This window comes from Pocillopora damicornis, chromosome 11 (assembly GCF_964200805.1).
Source record: "Pocillopora damicornis chromosome 11, jaPocDami1.2, whole genome shotgun sequence".
NCBI classification, from domain to species: domain Eukaryota; kingdom Metazoa; phylum Cnidaria; class Anthozoa; order Scleractinia; family Pocilloporidae; genus Pocillopora; species Pocillopora damicornis.
In genome coordinates, this window is record NC_142680.1 from 22,185,729 (window position 1) to 22,195,728 (window position 10,000).

The 10,000-nt window shown below is 36.7% G+C and overlaps 2 protein-coding genes across 2 annotated transcripts in view; both read left to right on the forward strand.

The window, feature by feature from the left end:
* Positions 1 to 10,000, forward strand: part of LOC113678410 (uncharacterized) — a 182,325-nt gene that overhangs the window by 89,014 nt on the left and 83,311 nt on the right. The window lies entirely within an intron of this gene.
* Positions 1,282 to 7,532, forward strand: LOC149038287 (uncharacterized). The gene is made up of 14 exons (XM_089186449.1): positions 1,282 to 1,446; positions 1,550 to 1,744; positions 1,954 to 2,017; positions 2,511 to 2,614; positions 3,443 to 3,733; positions 4,005 to 4,078; positions 4,479 to 4,661; positions 4,808 to 4,981; positions 5,088 to 5,240; positions 5,514 to 5,594; positions 5,793 to 5,967; positions 6,485 to 6,545; positions 6,851 to 6,917; positions 7,484 to 7,532. Exons 1-14 carry the CDS (start codon positions 1,282 to 1,284, stop codon positions 7,530 to 7,532), a joined length of 1,836 nt encoding a protein of 611 aa, XP_089042575.1.

Here is a 10,000-nt window from a genome sequence, read left to right on the forward strand (position 1 = left end):
TGCTTGTTCCGGATGAGGAATGAGGCTTGGGGTGACCTGATCAACACAACACATTCGCTGGAGCGAAGTTCTTCCCTGAAATCTTGGTCCATCACCAGAATGCTCTTGATATTTCTCACATCTGTAATCTTTCGCAGCCTGCCTTGAACATGGTCCATGAGTCGTCTAGCTTTGGTGCTGTCATTTTCAGTGTACAAAAACAACACGTATTTCATTTCGAACTTGTGCCTGGAGATTAAAAGGAATTGAATAAAGTCGCTTTGGATGTCCTGGTTTAACTCCTCCTAGCAGGAAACTAAAAAGATAACTCGACAGTACTGCAAATTATCACTCTTAGCTGCAAGATATATCAGAAGCAAATGTGTAAATTGCATGCGAAATGAGTGTAGAAAGGTGTGTTTTATGGAAGGGGCTTTTGTTCAAAATTTGCTTCAAAATTATACACCAATTCTATACGTGTTTGATTTGAAAATTCATGGTCGTGAACCGTACATAATTAAAGTTTCCATACACCTCGATACTATGGAAAGTGCTCGGCGTGCCTAACTGGGCTCAATCTTTTTTTTTTTTTTTACTTTTAATTTGCATTTGTGACCATGCATAGCGATTACAGTCTTATGCACGTTTCTCAACCTTTTTGGTTGCGCACGTTTTGAGACATATTCTTAGCGTTGTTTACCTTGTTATATTTGCAATCTTTCATTGAGTGTTGCATATGCATCTTCTCTCGTTGTTTCGCGGAACATTATAACCTAATTATTTTCATTGGATTCAACAAGAACCTTTTGACTGTGACGAAACAAACCACTATGAATTCGAGAGAAAATAATGGGAAATTTAGCTTCACACTATGTTATGGTCCAAAATATTTAGTTTTCACCGAATCAATTGCTGGAACAAAATTCATAATTTTTACATATTTAGCTTTGTACTCGTGATCCGCAAAACGTGACGCTGCCTCTGTTAATATAGAAAAAAACTGACCATTTTATTTCAGTCGCCACCCAGTTTTTCGGCTGAGTAAGACACTTTTATAACAAAGTGTTTCGTGAAAAAAGTCAAATTTTCTCAAAGGTTTACCTATCGTTGTATTCCTTAAATCTATGCCAAGTTTCTCAAGAGAGCAGTTAGAAAGTCGAGAAGCTCCTAGGAAAGAGCCGGGCCAAGGCCTCTCATCGACGCTCGGTCATAATACTTTTTTTCCGCAGTACTTGCAAATGATTCAGGACTTACGTATGACAATTCTGGATGCGTGTATTTCATTTATTGCAAATAACTTAAATGTGGCTGGTGTTAAGTGATTCAGGGATAAGTAAAGAAAAGCAAGAGCTGGAACGCGGTGAAAGAGAGAACGAACAAAGGGACCAGGATGGATTTGATCGTTGTTGTGATAACCAGCAAGAACATTTGTCAGAAGATGAAATGGACGAGGAGTTCTGGATTAAGGCAAAAACAATTATTTATAAACTTTTACTTTGTAATTATATGGGTTATTCTTTTTAGCCATACTTAATATCCTCTATTCACCAAGCTTTATTTGTTTATCAAGGTTCACCAAATGCAGAGTAAAGGGTTGTCATGGAACAGAGCAATGGATGAAGTTCATGTTGAAAGACTGATCCAGAAGTACAAGGATAGCGGGGAATTTGAAAGTGAGGACCCAGCACTTGTGATGCTAAAGCAATGGCCAGCATCTAAACAGTACAAAGATAATCCTGAAAAGCTTCCAGGCCTCGAGAAACAGGTATAGACTTTATTTTTGCATGCAGGAATTACTAACTTATCTTTCATACTTGGAACGGGTTCACGAGAACTTGTCTATTTCTTCCTAATGCTTTTGGTGAAAATATTTTCTTCGACGAAGGTAATTACTTATCGAGTAGCCAATTAATTATGAGAGAAATCAATCCAGAGTCCAACTGTTTTGTCTGCATATCTTCTTTGTTTTTGAAGGTAAATCGGTTTTTGGAAATCCTGTTTGAAAGTGAATTTAACTCAAGGAACAGAGCGTGTTTATGTAACATGTTGACTATAACGTTTTAAAGTCCCATTATCCAAATAAAATTCTGAAATGTTGGTTCTAACATTTGAAGTAATGAGTGTACATAAAATTTTTTTTAATGATACGCATGAAAAAATTACGCTGAGTGCAAAGTTGCAAAATAGCATATAAAATAGCGCGCACATTGTTGAAATTTGGTTTCCTGCGACACTTCTTTATGCAAATTATTAATAGGGAACAACATGATTTCTCGTACAATTTGGTGTAAATAAGCATTTGTAAATTTTTCATAGATTACAAATTGCACTCCCCTTATGGGATAATGCAATTTTGTTGTCTTTGAAAAATTTACTTGTTCTTATTAACCTTAATTGCACTTGAAATCGTGTTATTACCAAGACCTTGTGAATGGACTTAGCAAGCCTGTTGTGTGCTACTTGATAGATTAGAATAATCAGGAACATACGTGTTTTACTTAATTTGAAATGATGATTTATTTCCTCTGTCATTTTTAGAGTCCAAAGCTTATTTTCTTGGAGGCCTGGTAAAATGGCAAATCCTAAATCTTCCTTTTTCAGTTTCAAGGCAATTATCCAAAATCCTAAAATGAAGGTGATTTTGCTTTTGTTATAGATAGACTCCTACATGTAGTTTACATTAAATAAGTACTTTTTGCATTAACCCTTTAACTCCTATGAGTGATCAAGACTGAATTTCTCCTTACAATATCAATACAATATGAAGCAGACCAGTGATGAGAATAAAGAAAAATATCAATTAGGGGATTATAAGTTGATCCAATACCAAATTCTCCAAACTAACATCACAAGAACTATACAGCAGACAGAAAGGAGAACTACTAATGAGATCTTGGGAGTTAAAGGGTTAAGAAAAGTCTTTTTGGGATCTTCAACCATAAAACGAGTGAGTTCAATAATATTCATTCTAGAGTCCTGAACTTATTATTCAAAAGCCAGCCATGCATATCATGTAAGTAACATTTGAATAATTTTTCTATCAAGTCCTCACTTGGACTGTGATCATCTTGGAATGGAAATTTGAATGCCTTTTTGGTAACCTTTTCAAAGTGATTTGTATGTAATTTGGTCGTAAATTATTCTTAATCTGTCTGTGGCCAGCAGCACATGTCAAGTACCCCATTAATTATTGGAGTAACTGATCAGGATTCCAACTTTTTTATCAGCACATTTGCCTTGTTCTTAAAAAGAGCAGAATTATTGTTATTATTACAATTGCTTGTATTGTTGATTATTGTCATGATCATTGTTAGTATCATTACTGTACATTACTATTATAATCAACATATATATGTCACTAAGGTCAAATAGGATTTTACATTATCCAGTACTCTCTTACATACATGTATACACAATAGAAATGTTTTGATGGAACAAATTATATGATTCCTGTTGTCTACAGAAAACAGCAGTGGCTGTGTTAGACCAGATGCTGAACCCTCACTGGCCTTATCTTCCACAGCGACAAGAAAACTATGAAACGGAAAAAGAGAGGGAGGCAATCGAGGGAGTCTGGAATACAATTTCAGATGATCCATTAAACTACCATTTTTATTACCATATTTTGGATGGAGATGAGGGAGGACGACCCCCAAAGATTGTGACTTCAGATGGACACCAGCAGATGGAAAACAAATATTTTAACTGGAAAGACAAGTCTTGTTTACAAGCCATTGCAAAGAGCAACAACAAGGTAAATTTAAATTTAAAAAAAAAAAAAAAGATGCAAAAGATGCAACAAAACTGTAGCTGAAGTAAAGTGTGTAATGTCACTTAAGATTTTTAGAAACGATAGAAACATTCAGATTTATATGTTGATGATACATATTACTGAAGGAATTTGATTCTTAGATCAGTCCTAACTAAATAACACTGCACCATACTCTGTAGAAGTGCTTTCATTAGCTGATTATGTGTGATGGCAAAAATGAACTCAATAAATCTTGATATGTTTTTATTCTTAGGAAGCTTTGCAGCATCCTTCGGTCAGAATGTTGATTAAAACAAAATGGAAAAGTTATGGACACTTCTTTGTCAGGTAAATCAGATGTTTTTGCAGGTTCCATGCTATAAATTTTAGAGATAGCTGTATCATATTTATTGACATAGGTGTTGAATTATGCAGTGATGAACCAGAAAAAAAACATGTTGAGATTTATTGATTTCATTTTTGCCACTACATAAATAAATGGCTGGTGAAAGCACTGCTATGAAGTAAGGTGCAGTATTATTTTAGTATTCCTTGGAACATTGTAAATACATGGTAGTCCTGTCCAAATTTTAAAGCCTTTGATTTCTCATTTAAGGCTGGTAACAAAAATGTTAGACAGGTTACCAAAGATTTAATGCTTTATATCTTCATTTGAATTTCTAAGTCCTTCGTTTCTCCAATTTACTCCTGCAGAGTGTTTTTTATGATCTTTTTTTCTTTTCTATAGCCTTCAAGCAGCGTTGTATTGCATCTTCTTGCTGTGCATGTCATATTCCCTGCTGCATGCCTCTACCAAACTGGACCCCACCCATTACAGCGGTGCACTGGACTCAGTGCGTGGATTTTGTGAGGTTGTCACTCTACTTATGGTTGTGTTTTACATCTGTGAGGAAATAAATCAGATAAGAATGTAAGTAATTATGGTGGTCAAGGGTTACTTTAGAAATTTCGTGAAGACTTCACATTTGGCCCGGTATCTCAAGGAAGGAAAAAAAAAACACTTCATAGAATTGTAGGAGACGGGCGAAGTAAAGGAAATTGTTTGATTTCTTGCAGAGAGGGGCGCTCTTATTTCACAGAGTGGATGACCTTGTTTGACTGGTTAGGCCTGCTGTTGATATTGTGTATAGTACCGTTACGATATATGGATCATAAAGAACAGTGGATGGTGACATCTTTGGCCTTTTTGTTCAACTTCCTGAGAATATTCAAATTTTCATGTGTCTCAAGGTAACCTACAACCCCCAATTGATTATTTTAGTTCGGAAAGAACACTGATGAATTAAAACTCATCCTTTCGTCAATCTAACCTGACATTACATTAAATATTTCCTAGGACTACAGGATTATACACACAAACCTTGGCCAAGATCATTTTACATGATGTAACAAGATCCATGGTAGTTTTTATTGTGATCTTTTTCTCCTTCTGTGGTGCCTTGACTTTATCACTCTGTTACTCCGGGTCCAATGAAAACGAAGAACTTCGGTGCGTCTCTGTTGAGTATATCTCCTTAACAAAGCTATGAAGTTGTTTTGGTATCGTTTGTTACAAGTAAATAAAATATTTGATAGTTTCCACTGGAAATTGTTTAATTTGATCTGCTTTTTACTAGTTAGATGTTTTATTTATTCAAACTATTCCCACCCTTTCTAGCAAAAGCAATTTACTGATCGTGGGAATTTGGATATTGAATATAGCGCGTGAGAAGTGCAAAAAAAACCCCAACATACTAATTTTAATTTTTGGTTTTGCCTGTAGTGGTTTTGGAGACGTCTTGATGAGCGGGTTTCGAGCGCTGTCTGAGCAGTATCCAATGGCGCAAAATAACTCACCTTTCAAGTACGTAACACTAATATTTAAAGTTATCGCTGTTCTTCTCTTTGTGCGTTAAGATTGCTACCATTGGAGTTTTAAAAGCCAGCTTAGGGAAGCTAACGCCACATGTCAGATATTTAATAGGGGATCTGTTCTGTTTAGTAAGTCACTTATTTTCCTCCGGTGGATAAGCTAAGCTTTGTGAATATTTCTTTCCCGCAGCTGGCTGTCAGTTCTCTTTATGATGGCGTATATGGGAACAGTGACTGTGATTCTGCTCAACATTCTTGTTGCTCAGATGAGTACGACCTACACACGGGCTAAGAAAGTCGCTCGTCTGGAATATGATGTGGATCGTATTTTACAGCTCACTCGCATGGAGAGATTTCCTTTTCTGGTGAGTATCCACTAGGTATTTAGAATGAAGCCACTAAGTGCTAAGTGCGATTTCGCAAATGTGCTTCCTGCCTTGCGCAAGTGCGAATGAAGGGGTGGAAGGCGGAGGTCATTGATTAGGGAGCTTAAGCAGTGAGGACGGCAACGCTAAGGAAGACTTCGATCAAAAAATGAATTTCTGCCTTTAATTAGAATTTAAAAAAATGGCTGCATGTGTTTACCGTCTCATAGGGCGCCACACCTCAACTTTAGCATAACGTATAAAAGAAGCGTTGAGTTCGAAATGGAAATTAAAATAATTTGCCGTAGCGGTTTCGGTTCGCAGACGACGCAAGTTGTGGTGATTTCACGTTGTTGTTTTGCATAGGTCGGCTAAGAAATGTACAAAGTTTTAAGACGCACATGCTGAGCTATTGTTCTGCCAATAAGATCTTTTCTTTTTCCATGTACTCGTTGCCGTCGCCGTCGTGGTTTGCATAATATCCCTATTTATTACTCTACAACCTTTCTCTCTGCAGAATTTACGCGTGAAGTTTTACAAAGAAGGAGACTGGATCAGTGAAATGAAACTTGCAAAAGGTCGGTACTGAAATAAATGAGACTACTTATTAAGACCCACAATCAGTCACAGGATGTTGTTTGCTGAAAGGTGGAATGGCTATTAGTAAGAAGGAAAAATTTGGCGTGGGTACTGAATGGAGTAGTGTGGAAACGAAAAGTTGGGCTGCTTACGTTACAAGCCTTTTTTTTAAATTAGCAAGAGCTATGTAGCTGTTTTAGCGAACAGTTTCAACCGATAATCATTTTTCATTTCAATCCCTCGATGGTGTGATGTGTGGGAATTTTCTTTGCGTTCTCAGATGTGATCTTGCTTTTGTTTATAGAGCTTCTGGAATTCAGTGAGGATCGCAGTCCTTGGGAGTCGATTGAAGAGAAACTTAATGATATCAGGTAAGAATAATTCCTTCAATTCCTGCCTTTTCTTACCATCAGCTTCTTCATTAACCCAGCAATGACATATTGAGCGCTTTTTCTCAGGTGTTATAAAACCAAAACTAAATTCATTAATAAAGGGGGTAAGTTTCTTAAGAAACTGTGGTGCTGCGTCGGTGGGAGAGTATAACAGGTATCATCAGCGAGTTGAAAAGTATCATCAGCGAGTTGACAGCGTAAATTGGCCACCGTAAGAAGTTATAATGTTGACCTTTCGGGCGTTAGCCCATCCTCAGAGCGAAACTAAATTAGACACAGCGGCAAATCGGAAGGTAAATATACTAATAATAATTGAAAAAATTAATCAAACTTTCCGAAGCGCGGGAAAAAAATTTTGACCAAGTCTAAATCTAATTGATTAAGAGGATGAAGCGAGTTTTAATACAATAACAATAAGAGAACGAAGTGAAATAAAATTGACCTGTTGGATTTCTCATGGCTCGTTAGTAAACTTTCTTTCCCACCCTGCGCTTTCACATGTTTGTGTATCAGCGGTTTTCTTTATTGTGAGTTTCTCATTTTAGGGATCTGATGAGGAAGATGGTTAAACAGATGAGGCCTGGACACGAATAAGCGGGTCTGTTGCTTGAAGACAATAGGAGATATATTGCTTCCGTTTTCTTCGGAAGTTTTGACCACTTGCATTTTGTACGACTTTTACCGGAAAGATAGGACGATAGTTTATGAACGAGCGGGTATCATTTCGATTTTAAATTTTTTATGGGGTTTAAATTTTAAGATTTGGCAGCACACACCCACCCATGGCAACATACTAAAGTGCCCTCGGAGGAGAAAAACGTGAAGGACTATGGTTCCTGGGTAGTACTGGTTTATTTTTATAGTAGTAAGAATTTTGCGTCTGAACTATGAGCCACAGATATCAAGGAGTTACTCATACATCCTCTAACACCCTGATGCTTGAAAGTTACAAGTCAGTCTCGACCACAAATTTATTCTGCGGAATACGAAGATGTTGGATAAGTTGGATACAGATTAAGGTCACGTGATTCTCTGATGTGGCCCAAACAGTTCATTACTTTGTCTATGAAATCACGAGCAGTGTTTTTCACTGTTTGATTGCATGCTTGAAGTTCAAACTGTAAAGTTATTGAATCCAATTTCCTGCCCTAGATTATTCGTTAGACCCGTTGTCAGATTACTTCGCAAAAATATATTGTTTACAGGCAAGGAAACGCTTGAATCTTCCACACTGATTAAACTAATTTATCTGAGCGCTTCGTCTAGATTCATTATTAATGCTACTTTGCAATTAGTTACGCCATGAAACATCAAAATCTAAACGTGTCTCCACCGTGTTGCCTTTAATCCAACAAAATTATCGACGAAATATAGTTCCTCGTTGCACGCAATTCACAATTTATGTTACTTTTTATGGTACTAAAGCTCAGTACATCAGTTCATGAAGTCATCTCCAAGCAATATTTTCTTCATGCGATATTCAAGGTGGGTCAAAGTTGGAGTTCCATCTGGAGGAACTTTGCCGTCTTCTAACGTGAAAAATTTGCTTTTCATCAAAACCTTCCGGAATCCAGTCATTCTCCGTTCTTTCCGTGAAGTGAACGATGAGGAGTCTGTTCTTGACAAGTTCTTTGTTCTCTGCGAACTCTTCATGCATAACTTTTCCGTCAAACGTTATGTAATCAGCGTGTTTTTCCTGCTGCTTGTTTTGGATGAGGGACAAAGCTTGAGGTGTTCCGACCAACACAACACATTCACTCTCGCTAAGTTCTTCCTGGAAATCTTGGTCCCTCACCAAAATGTTCTTGATATTTCTCACTTCTGAAATCCTTCCCAGCCGAGCTTAGAAGTAACTCATAAGACGCCTTGCTTTGTTGCTGTCGCTTTCAATATACAAAAACAATGAGCATTTCATTTTTTACATGTACTTGAGTTTGGAGACAGAAATGAATAAGATAACTCACTTTCCTTCGGATATTCTCAAGGCTTAACTCTTTCGGACAAAAAACTAAAACTGTGCTTGCTGACAAGAACAGCTGTCAATGCAATGAAATAACATCCCTTGCTTTTAATATGATAAATACGATAGGCAAATGCGTGAACTGCATGTGAAATGAATAGTGAAGTGTATGTGATAGAGTTCATCCATGTGAAGCCGTTTTCAAGAATTACTTGAACAATAGTACTTATTTGTTTTGGCTGAAAATTCATCATAAATCGTGCGTTATCGGAATTTCCGAACACCTCGAAATAATAGCACTCTTTTTTCTTTTTTTAAGTTTGGAATTGTTTTACAAAATATTTACCCTGGATTTTGATATTGCACGTAGCGAATACATTCTACGCGTTTTTCAGAACTTTCCACCAGCATAGACTTTGGGCATATATTTTCAGAGTTGTCTACCATGTGACATATTCCTTCAGTCGTTGTGCAACGTAGACAATTTTGATTCGAACCTAATTAAAGATATAATTTTACTGGAATGGAATAGAATAGATTAATATCTTTATTTAAACTCGGTAACAAATCTTCTGTAAAAACAAATAGTGTCCCAATCTATTCATATTTACAAAATTAAATTGTTTAAAACTATCAATTTACTGTTTTACAAGATTGCCGAGTGAGAATCAAATGACAAATACACAGTTAAATCGCCTTTTAAGTTTACCTTCTTATCTGATTTCTTTGACATTCTCAGGTAATGAGTTCCACTAAAAAGCACTGCTGAAACTGAAACTGCGTTTAAGGACACCTATTGCGGAAGATACCTTTCTAAGAATTTTGTCAACATGGTTCGACCAGGAAAGCCGATCTTCGACAACAACGCCTATTGATTTAACGTGATCAACTTTCCTGACAACTTGGTCTTGTAATTTGATACTAATATTGTCATAGTTCTCTACAAGAATTTTCTGGCGAGAGCCAATGACCATAAACTCAGTTCTCGTTACATTTAGGCTAAGGTTATTGGCTTGCAGCCAGCAATAAAGATTCTTTAGCTCTGAATTTGTTTCTTGTTCAAGGTCAGTTAGGGTAGAAACAGAAGTCACATTTTTCTCAG